Source organism: Chiroxiphia lanceolata, chromosome 4, assembly GCF_009829145.1.
Source record: "Chiroxiphia lanceolata isolate bChiLan1 chromosome 4, bChiLan1.pri, whole genome shotgun sequence".
Classification (NCBI taxonomy): domain Eukaryota; kingdom Metazoa; phylum Chordata; class Aves; order Passeriformes; family Pipridae; genus Chiroxiphia; species Chiroxiphia lanceolata.
This window is the reverse complement of record NC_045640.1, coordinates 33,964,903-33,974,999: the sequence shown is the minus strand read 5'-3', so window position 1 is coordinate 33,974,999 and position 10,097 is coordinate 33,964,903. Positions and strand designations below refer to the sequence as shown.

Genomic DNA, 10,097 nt, shown 5'->3' with positions numbered 1-10,097 from the left:
GAAAAGATTCCTCCTATCCAGCATGCAGTCATCAGAGAACTCACCAGTTCTCATCAGAGAACTGGCATTAACCAGGTCTCAATCACTACTATACTCTTATTACCTGGCTATATGGCATAGAATGCTTTAAAGGGGCTTCTTTTCAACTTCAGGTGGTAAGGAGAGAAAAGGGACAAGAAAAAGGAGGAAAAGGGACATAAAGTTAAAATTAATTTGCAAAAGCTATCACATCCTAAACAAATAACATACCTAGAAAAGTCTGATACAATTTAGGAAACAGTATTTAATTTAAAAAAAAGTACCAAATGCCTCTGGAAGCGAACATCAATTTGCTAACATTGTTTATGCTACACAATCTGAAGAGTTTCAAGTCTTGTTTTGCAAGCACCCTATAGTCATTTAGTATTCTGTCTTCCTCTGATCTTAAAGAGACTGCTACATGCTGAAACATAAGCAGAATGTTTTACAATTTTGTAGAAGTCTGTTTCACAAAATTCAGAGTCAAGAAATTTACTATTTGTTACATATTTTAGCTAAAGGTTTGTAATTAACTCAAATTAATATTAAAGAAGTTAAATTCCTCCAGTGCCACAAATCTAGGTTTTCACACAGATTACATATGGTAAACATGTAGCACAGAGCAAACCCACTCTTATTTAAGGCCAGAAAAAGGAAAGCAGACTGTTCAGAATGCAGACTTCCTTTTGCATTGATACAGCCCCAAATATCCCCCAACAGCTCCACCCTATAGAGAGCTGCAGAAAAAGAAATTTTGGAAGACTGGTCCCTTAGGCACTCAGCTTCAAGGTCAGAATATAAAATTTATTTTGAAACAGCTACCATGTTGATATAATTGCTTTATCAAATATTCCATGCACAAAATTAAAAAATTATCAGGAAAAACTGACTGTATTCTAAACATGCTTCCTACTTGTACGTAAAAAAGTGAAATGGCTGTTTTCCACAGTTTATGCCCAAAATTATAAAAATAGTTTAGGTTAATTTATAACCTAAACTTCTAGAACTTGAGTTAAGAAGAAATGTGTGACAACACTATCATATAATCATAATTAATACACATAGCACATTCTGAATCTTCTTTGTAAGATACGAAACCAAACTATTTACAAGAACTGTTTTTCTCTGCCCCTTCAGCAAAGGGAAATGTAGCACCAAATAGTTCTGATAAACAATGTGATCTTTCTTCAGTCTCCCCTTCCTAATTTTTTGCCATACTCAGAGCACTACTTTGAAATCTGCCTGTGCTTCAGCTACTCAAGTTTGCGTTTCTAACATAGCCATACTACTCTTTACTTCTAATAACAGACATGTCTAACTTTGAGATAGTTCATTGTGCCACACACAGTAGTAAACAGTTATTCAGATTTAAAAGTGTTATTTTGTACTAACACTGCATATAAACTGCAGATAAAAACATGAACTGAAAAATTCTTTTAGGAAGGGAAATAAAATTCTTTGGTGAGCATAGAGACAATACATGGAATCTGTTTCTTTGCATTAAAATCTTGTCGAGTTGAGCAGGACTCATACTCTGCCACTCTGCGATTTACACGAGTTAGAATCTGCATGAGTTCAAGCTTCCTTGCATGTTCCTTCAGCATTTTGCACAGTGACTGAATAAACCAGGAGCCTTCAGCTGAATTCCTCCAGGAGTAATAGCCTGTGGAAGAGAGCAATGTCAAAGTGATCAGATGTATCAGCCTTTGATACAGGACAGGTTAGCAATTAGGGGAACAACGCATTGTTTCCAATAGCAATCAATGTTGTAAAATAAAAACTCAAAACCACCAACAAATAAAATTTAGGTTCTTCAAATTTCAACTCAAAAGATTTTTCTAATCCTCTCATGTTTTATAATCTAAGAAAACTTTAAGTAGGTAGAAAATCAAAAGGCAGGAAAACTATCTTCTGCTGCAACAATCTTAGCCATTGATCACTTACTACTTCACAGAGTACATGAACACAAAGGAGAGGTGACAGTACAGATGGAGCCAAGATGCAAAATGTATTTCAGTGTCACTGTCTTCAGGACTATGTGCATGAATTAAAGACTGAAACCTACTTCTACTAACTGGTAATGTAAAGGGCATACCAAAGGCTCTGTCCCTACTGATTTTGCTTAAGGATGCAATGTAAATAGAGATGATATACAAATAATATGCTGGTGTTTATCATCCACTTCTGGACATCTGATTGCTTTGTTTTCTCAGAATAATACCTTTTCCTCCTGCTGTAAATTATTTGTACAACCCTGATTAACTCAATTTCCAGCATATGAATATTTGAGGATTTGCTAGGGAGAAAGATGTATATTCAGGGTTTGGTGGGGGTTTTATAGGAACTGAGAGTAGCAACTACCTCAAAAAAAAATCAAATCAGTGTAGAAAAATTGATTAAGAAAATCCATATTTCCATGAAAGAGTGTATTGGGTCTGTCTGAGATGGAGTTCATTTCCCCACAGCAGCCCTCACAGTGCTGTGCTTTGCATTGGTAGCTAGAAAGTGTTGATAACACAACACAGTTTTGGTTACTGCTGAACAGCGCTGGCACAGCATCAGCACTGTCTCCCCAACATTCCCCCCGCCCCATCATTAAGCCTGGGGTGGACAAAATCTTGAGAAAGGACACAACTAGTACAGCTGACCCAAACTGAGCAAAGGGATATCCCATACTAGTGAAATCATCCACTGACTGGATACAACTAAAAATTTTAATTTTTAGCATCAATAGAGGCTCACATATAGACACAGTCTCTCACCTGGAGCTGTAGAATATGCATACAGAAAGTCTGCTTCTACAGGTATTTTTTGACACATTGTTTCTTCTGATCCACTGTCTGTCTCAATACCGCAATCTAATTCGGTCCCTCTACAAGCCTATTTGGTGGAAGAAGAATGGAAAATAAAATTAAAAATAAAGAAAATAAAGGCAGGGATCACGATCAGAATATTGATTTTTTTTTTCAGGTTTTCAGTTGACAATATTCTGACTAAAAAACTGCAAAAATAAAAAGAATTTACATGTCACATTTCCATTAGACTGACTCAGAAGAAAAGTAGCTAGCATTTATTTAAATCAACTACACAGTTTGGATAAGATAGATATTCATTCAAAATTATATTCAGAAACTCTTTAAAATATTGGCTAAGTTTTTACTTAATCCATAGAATCAAGATAATGCAATCTCATCTATTACGAATACTGCCTACCTAATAGGGCAGATTGTGCCACTTTTAGACCCAAAAAGAATCTTATTCCAAAAGTAATTCCATTTAAATCAATTTTAGAAAGAATTAACTTTTTTGCACTAATAATTAGTGGGAAGCAGTATTTTTTTACGTATCTGACTGGTTTGATGATAATTGTTCAGCTGTACATCACCTGAATGAAAAAGAGCTTGGGTTTTCCTGCTAAACTTCGGCACCTGTCACCTCTGAAAAGGCTAGTTAGTGCTTTCAGTTCAAGAGGGCCATCTGTACCATAGATTAGTCCTTCATCACCATGGCTTAGCAACACACAAACAAAACTGCTTCGCTTGCTGTGATCTTCTTCAGAAACTTGAAAGAAAAAAGAGAATTACCTTAACTTCCCGCATTCCCTAAAAATTTTGAACATTTGATCCTTCCTATGTGACAGAAGTCTTTAAGAACTAATTCCCACATTTAGAAACATCCAACCAGTTTTCACTTCTGAACAAAATAAGTCTGCCTACTTTGCTTATGGAGGTTGGACACAGAAACCCCCAAACTAAAGGCCAACCCTACCCATTCTAAGACGTGGTCACAGAACTAGGCCAGGAATACCATGAGGAGACAAAGAGAGCGTTTTGAACACAAACCTCACTCATTCAGTAATGGTTGGTCTTGTGATCTGCAATGGGATTGATGGAAAATTCTGAGTTTTGAGAAAGGATGGAGAAGTCCTACATCTCTCTCCTTCCGATTGAAGATGCTTCAACTACTTGGATTACATGGGAATTGAATGCAGTACGGAAGTCACTGCTGCTGCAGGGACCTAGGTACTGGCAGTACCCTCTCCTCTCATTTTTGACCTGGTCTAGAATGATTTTTCAAGCTCTTTAAGTAAAAAATTAAGACATTTAAGCTTGATGTAAAGTGTCTGTAGATTTATATCTTTTTTCCCCTCCATCTTGTGGTAGACAAAGAGTATAAAATAGATATTCTCCAATGTCTTTTGTTGCCTGACATTGTGGGAATTGTACTTGAGGGCCAGGATGATTCTTTTGAATTTATGAAAAGATACAAATGTGGTTTAAAAGAAAGGATCCAAAAGGAACTCTGAGTGGTAATTCAATAAGATGCAAGAGTTTGTACATGAAAAATGTAACAGTCTGTACAGCTGAAGTCTTACTGTTTATTGCTTACCAAAACACTGAATCTCTATTCTGGAAAAAATGAACTATTTATATTTTTCTCAAGTGATGCACACTCAGGCAATTTCTACAATCTATGGACAAGCACTGCATTTAGAAGAGTCACACTTTCAGCTACTGTCAATAGACTGGTTGCAACTATACTAACAACCATGCCTGGGAACAATTCTCTCGCATAAACATTAACCGGCACCAAAGAACCTACATCTATGTTAATAAACATTTCCATTAAAAAAACCCAAAAAACCAAGACCAGGATTGCTGCAAGCTAACTGGCTGTAGGGAATAATCACTGGATCACTTTTGCTGTTGAATTGTGACCCGAAATAGTCTGGGAAAGCGCTAGTAGGCATGAGTCACAGTCACAGCAGAGAACCTTCCAACAGTTAACAGAATAGATTGTGTTCCAGGGCTACCAATACCTCCAGGCACCATTTAACTTAACGGTCTAGATGTAGCCAAGTCCAAACAAAGCAGGATTAACACAGTAGTATAAAACTCTCACTTAGGAGAAGGGTGTTTTGTTTCACAAGTTAAACAAAACTTGAGCTGTTTCTCTAGAAGAGTAATTCACTCCACACACCTGCAGTTCTGGTCCCTCGATCAGAACCTCTCTTGGGCCACACCACTAAGCATGTAGCACAGACCCCCTCTACCCAATCAAGCAGGTTTCTTTCCAACTCACAGAGCTTCAGTGATCCCAGGGTCAGAATATAAATCAGTCTGCATTTAAGGTTCAGCCTTTTTTCCAGCCTTCTTTAGAAGACGAGATAGGATATGGAGACAACAGTCATGGCACAAAAGATGGAGAGACAGCAAAGATGAATAAACATAGAAACTATGATATACATGTCATCCTAGCAATAAATCACTGGAAGGTGTGAAATGTCATCTAAAGGAACAATGAAAGAAGAGATGTGAGGGCTAGAGATGTATTTGGAAACATTTGCTGATTTAATATATACACTGAACATACTACTTACCTTTTTTCAATAGTTTAAAAATGTCCTCACATGAAAGATCATTGTTGATCTTTATTTTATATCCCAACTTCATAAAAACTTCTCTGACACTTGCAGCATCGGCATCTGTACCTGAACGGGGTAGCATCCCTATACATAAAAGAAATGTGTTATTTTTTTATATGATACAGATGGCATGGTCTGATTGAGCCAAATTCTTTTCTCACTTACATGGTATCAGTCTGAAATATTCTATTATTCCAGATCCACTCAAACAGAAAAAACACTGTACTGTTACACATGCACACCATCTCCCACTCTCTGTACCTGTATTGTAGATTTATCTACATCTTATTTTTATATCTACCTATCTATGTAAGGACATACAAAGAATTTTATTTGCAAAATAGAATTCACGACTTAAAGGTAAAGCAGGCTTGTACTGCCTATCAATTTTTCTCCTTGTTACTGCTATACCCTAATGTGTTCCCTCTCGGCACATTTGGAAGAATGCACCAAAATGAATCATACCCATTCAAACGACCTAATTTTTTAGTGCAATCAAAATTGGTCTGCTAAACAATATTTAGTTTTGAAGAACAACACATGGCACTAATTTATCTAAATTAAGGAAAAAAAATTGAAAACTTGAAAGTAGTACCAGTATGTCTGTGGAAGTTCTTATTGTTTATTATTATACATTCCCCCATTTCTGGATAATCCATTCTGTAACTGTAGTCTGGCAGAATTCCAGAGTCCATAGACTTGCTAGCAGGTAGGTTCCTTCTGCTTAGAAACCAGACAAAATGTAGGTGTTAATTCCTGATCTCTCAGTTTGCAAAATAATAAAAACAATAGGTTATTTTAGCAAACCCAATGAAACTGGTAACGTTTGCTACTTTTTCCTCTAGAAGTTCCCTCAGCAAGTTTGCTGATGACACCAAGATGAGTCGGTGTGGTTGATACCCTAGAGGGAAGGGATGTCAACTAGGCTTGAGAGGTGGGCCTGTGCCAACCTCATGAAGTTCAACAAAGCCCAGTGCAAGATCCTGCACCTGGGTCAGAGCAATCCCAAACATGGATACAGGCTGAATAATGAGCGGATTGAGAGCAGCCCTGAGGAGAACTGGGAGGTACTAGTCAAAGAAAAACTGAATGAACTATCAATGTGCACTTGCAACCCAGAAAGCAAATTGCACCACTGGCTGCATCAAAAGGAGAGTGGACAGGAGGTCAAGGGAGGTGATTCTGCCCCTCTGCTGTGCTCTGGTGATACTCTACCTGGAGCACTGCATCCAGCTCTGGGGTCCCCAGTATAAGAAGGACATGGACCAGTTGGACTGAATCCAGAGGAATCCATGATGAAGATGACTGGGGGGCTGGAGTACATCTCCTAGGATAGGCTGAGAGAGGTAGGGTTGTTCAGCCTGGAAAGGAGAAGGCCCTGGGGAGACCTTTTAGTGGCCTTTCAGTACCTAAAGGGGGCTACAGGAAAGAGAGGAGGGCTTCTGACAAGGACGGGTAGTCATAAAACAAAGGGGAATGGCTTTAAACTGAAACAGAGTAAGTTTAGACTAGATATTAGGAAAAAATTCTTTACTGTGAGAGTGGTGAGGCACCACATTCTTTACTGTGAGAGGTGGCCCAGAGAAGTTGCACATGCCCTACCTCTGGAAATGTTCAAAGCCAGGTTGGATGGAGCTTTAATCTCACTAGTCTAGTGAAAGGTGTCCCTACCCATGCCAGAAAGGTTGGAACTAGAGGATTTTTACGGTCACTTCCAACTCAAATCAGCCTATGATTCTAAGTTACATCTGTGAAATCAGTTGGTAGATTTAAGTGAAGACTATACTTGCCCAGAGGTTAAAATGAATGAAACTGCTTCGTACAGTTATGCTCCCAAATAAAACTTTTGTTTCAGTTAAAATGTGCACATACACAATGAATTTTAATAAAAAAGTGAAGTGTCATCTGTATTTGTAGTAGCCTTCTATGCAACCTGTAACAATCTTAAAATTTAGAATCAAGGAAGAACTGTGTTTAAAATTATAATGCCTTTGCACAGGAGAATATGAAAACTTAGTTTAAGGATGCCAGCTATTATATCAACAATGAAGCAGTTGGGTTTTTTTTACTATCATCTTTTGAAAGCCATGTACCTGGAGCCAAGGTTAGCTCTGAGCATGCAAATCTGTTCTGAATTCTAACCAAAAGTCATATTACCATTGAATTTTCAAAAGTAAACATTCAAAACCTAGAAAGATGTGGCAGATATGTGCTCCTTTTCTGCTTAAGCAATAGCCACCAGTAGTAGTCATGATGGCTGCATCTGGATGAAGCTGGACTTTGGGGAGACAGATAACACAATAGCTAAGGGCCACAAACCTTCCTCAACATCTAAGGGCTAGCTGAGCATGCACCATCCCAAAACATGGCTGGTATGCAAATACAACTGTAAGTCAATTATCTTACTCCATATATAGCATAAAGCCCAGGGCCCCCTGAGCTCTCCTGCATGGCAGTGGGCTGCACACCAGGATCTCCCCTTGAACAGGGATGCCTCTCAAGATTACTCCTTGAGGCTGAGATTCCTTGCTGCAGTAGATTCTTAGTAAGTAATTGATAGCATGCTAAACTTTAAAAGTCTCATTTGAGCACATGGGTAAGTGGTTACAAGACTGGGGGCCTATCAACAAATAAAAAGTCTGTAATACTCTTAAACCTGATTTTCACTGAAATATTAAAAAGAATGACTTCAGAACCAAATTAATTTCCCAAAGAGAGCATAATCTGATGATAGTACTAGAGCAGTGTAACAACCAGCTGGCACCAGGAAGAACAGGCCTGCGTTTCCTCCCTTCCACCCCATAAGTTCTTCTTGCACTTCTGCTTCCACACACACAGCCCCTACAGCAGGTCAGCTCAACCAGCTGGGCTGTCTGCCACAGGTTCAGGTCAGCTCTAAAAGCAGTTCAAGGAAAGGGGTGAACATTTAGTCTAGGGTGAGACACAGATGTCTCTCTTCAAGAAGAGCTAACCACTTCATAATCCTGTTAAGCCCAGTCTAGCTGCACCTCAAGTATTTTGCTTTTTAGTTCCTTGTACATGCATGTGGCCTGTTCCGTGAGACACTGTACATTTTCGAAGTCAGTACAACTCTAATAGTGGTTTATTATTATAACAATTTACCATAATTGAAACTTTTCTTCTTAGCATTATTTCTTCTGTGGCTCTCACCTTCAGTACAGCACAAGATTCTTCAAGACTTAAATTGAAGACTTAAACCAAAAGTATCTCACTTACCCTTTGAAACCTGGAACAGATTTTGCATCTGTCAGATCTTTCCCCAAATGTGGTCCATCTCCAATGTCTGCCATTATGGCTTTCAATTATCAGCTTGAAAATGTAAGAAAATAGAAATGTTATGACAATTCACTGAATAACTTTAGCCTAGAAGTATCAGCAGACAAAAAAACCAGCATCTCTGAGTAATTCCTACATATTTTATCTTTGAAAGAAGAATATGAAATATTTTTCTAAATTATTGCATTCTAAAAGAACTCTGGGAAAAAGTCAGACCAAATCATTGAAAATGCCTACAAAAAGCAGGCTAAGAGACAAACAAATTAAAAACAATCTTTAAAATATTGCAATGTTCCTACATGCACTAGAAATTGAGAACCAAAAATCAAGTAGTACAAATTATTGGATATGTGCAAAAATTAACACAGATTAGATTTTGGGTCACAGTATTTTGAGAAACGAGTAATTTCTCTGCATTCTGTTTGAAGTGAAACATCACTGCATCCCATTCTAGTTGGTGTATGTGAAGGCAATTGCAATATAAATTACATAAAACCACAACAATATAACTTCAAATAGTTGATGAAATGAACCCTATGCTGTGGGCTGCTATTTACTTTTATTAGAACACAGGACAATAAATTATGACGGATACCAAGACAGAAATCAATTTAAAAGCATTAAACCTCCCCCACAATTACTCTGTGTGTATTCATGGAACACATTACCAAAAGTTACCTTAAGCTCAAGTTTTGTAAAACAATTAACCATCATAAATTTAAATCACCAGATAGGACAAAGTGATAAATGCTTAGAAGTGCTTAGACCTCAAGAAACAAACAAGGCACTAAAAGGTAAGAATTTAACAAGAACCTACTTAGCAGATATATTCATGGTAAAGAGAAATGTATAAACAACCAGATCAAGTAGTAAGGTTTGCTGGTCAGATATGATGAAGATTCTTATTTAAGGCTTAAGTTCTTTGGTGACAAACTATATTTGCCATCTTACATTATCATAGTATTATTATATTAAGTCTCAACTTCGTATCTACAGAACATCAGAAACATCCATTTTCTGTGGCAACCATTAGTGATGCATCAGAAGCACTAATCTGGTTATGTATAACCTTCTGTCTTTCCTTGTTTCTTAAGAAGACATTTACTTACGTTTTTAGTGACTTCAAAAGACCTTCAGGGTTACTCTGAATACTATTTCTTTGTATATTGGAGCACTGATGTAATTAAGAAATCTTCCTCATCAAATTATTCCAGACTTGAGAACTGTATTATGTAATGCAGCGAACAGGAAATTTCCTGAAAACCAAATTGCACAAGTATTAAATGAGCTCAGTATTTTAGAAATAAAATGTCTAAAATACATTCTAAAAATTTAGAAATTTACTTTAAAGACAGTA

At 37.4% G+C, this 10,097-nt stretch overlaps 1 protein-coding gene across 2 annotated transcripts in view; it reads right to left on the bottom strand.

The window, feature by feature from the left end:
* Positions 1-263: 263 nt before the first annotated feature.
* The window catches only part of CASP3 (caspase 3), a 13,996-nt gene continuing 4,162 nt past the window's right edge, over positions 264-10,097 (bottom strand). For both annotated transcript variants that reach the window (XM_032686407.1, XM_032686406.1), the window contains exons 2-8: positions 9,850-9,996; positions 8,681-8,773; positions 6,039-6,163; positions 5,399-5,527; positions 3,404-3,579; positions 2,781-2,898; positions 264-1,681 (exon numbers count right to left, since the gene is read on the bottom strand). In XM_032686407.1, the coding sequence (XP_032542298.1) occupies positions 1,455-1,681; positions 2,781-2,898; positions 3,404-3,579; positions 5,399-5,527; positions 6,039-6,163; positions 8,681-8,754 (849 nt within the window). In that variant the 5' untranslated portion in view covers positions 8,755-8,773; positions 9,850-9,996 and the 3' untranslated portion in view covers positions 264-1,454. The remainder of the gene's footprint in view (positions 1,682-2,780; positions 2,899-3,403; positions 3,580-5,398; positions 5,528-6,038; positions 6,164-8,680; positions 8,774-9,849; positions 9,997-10,097) is intronic.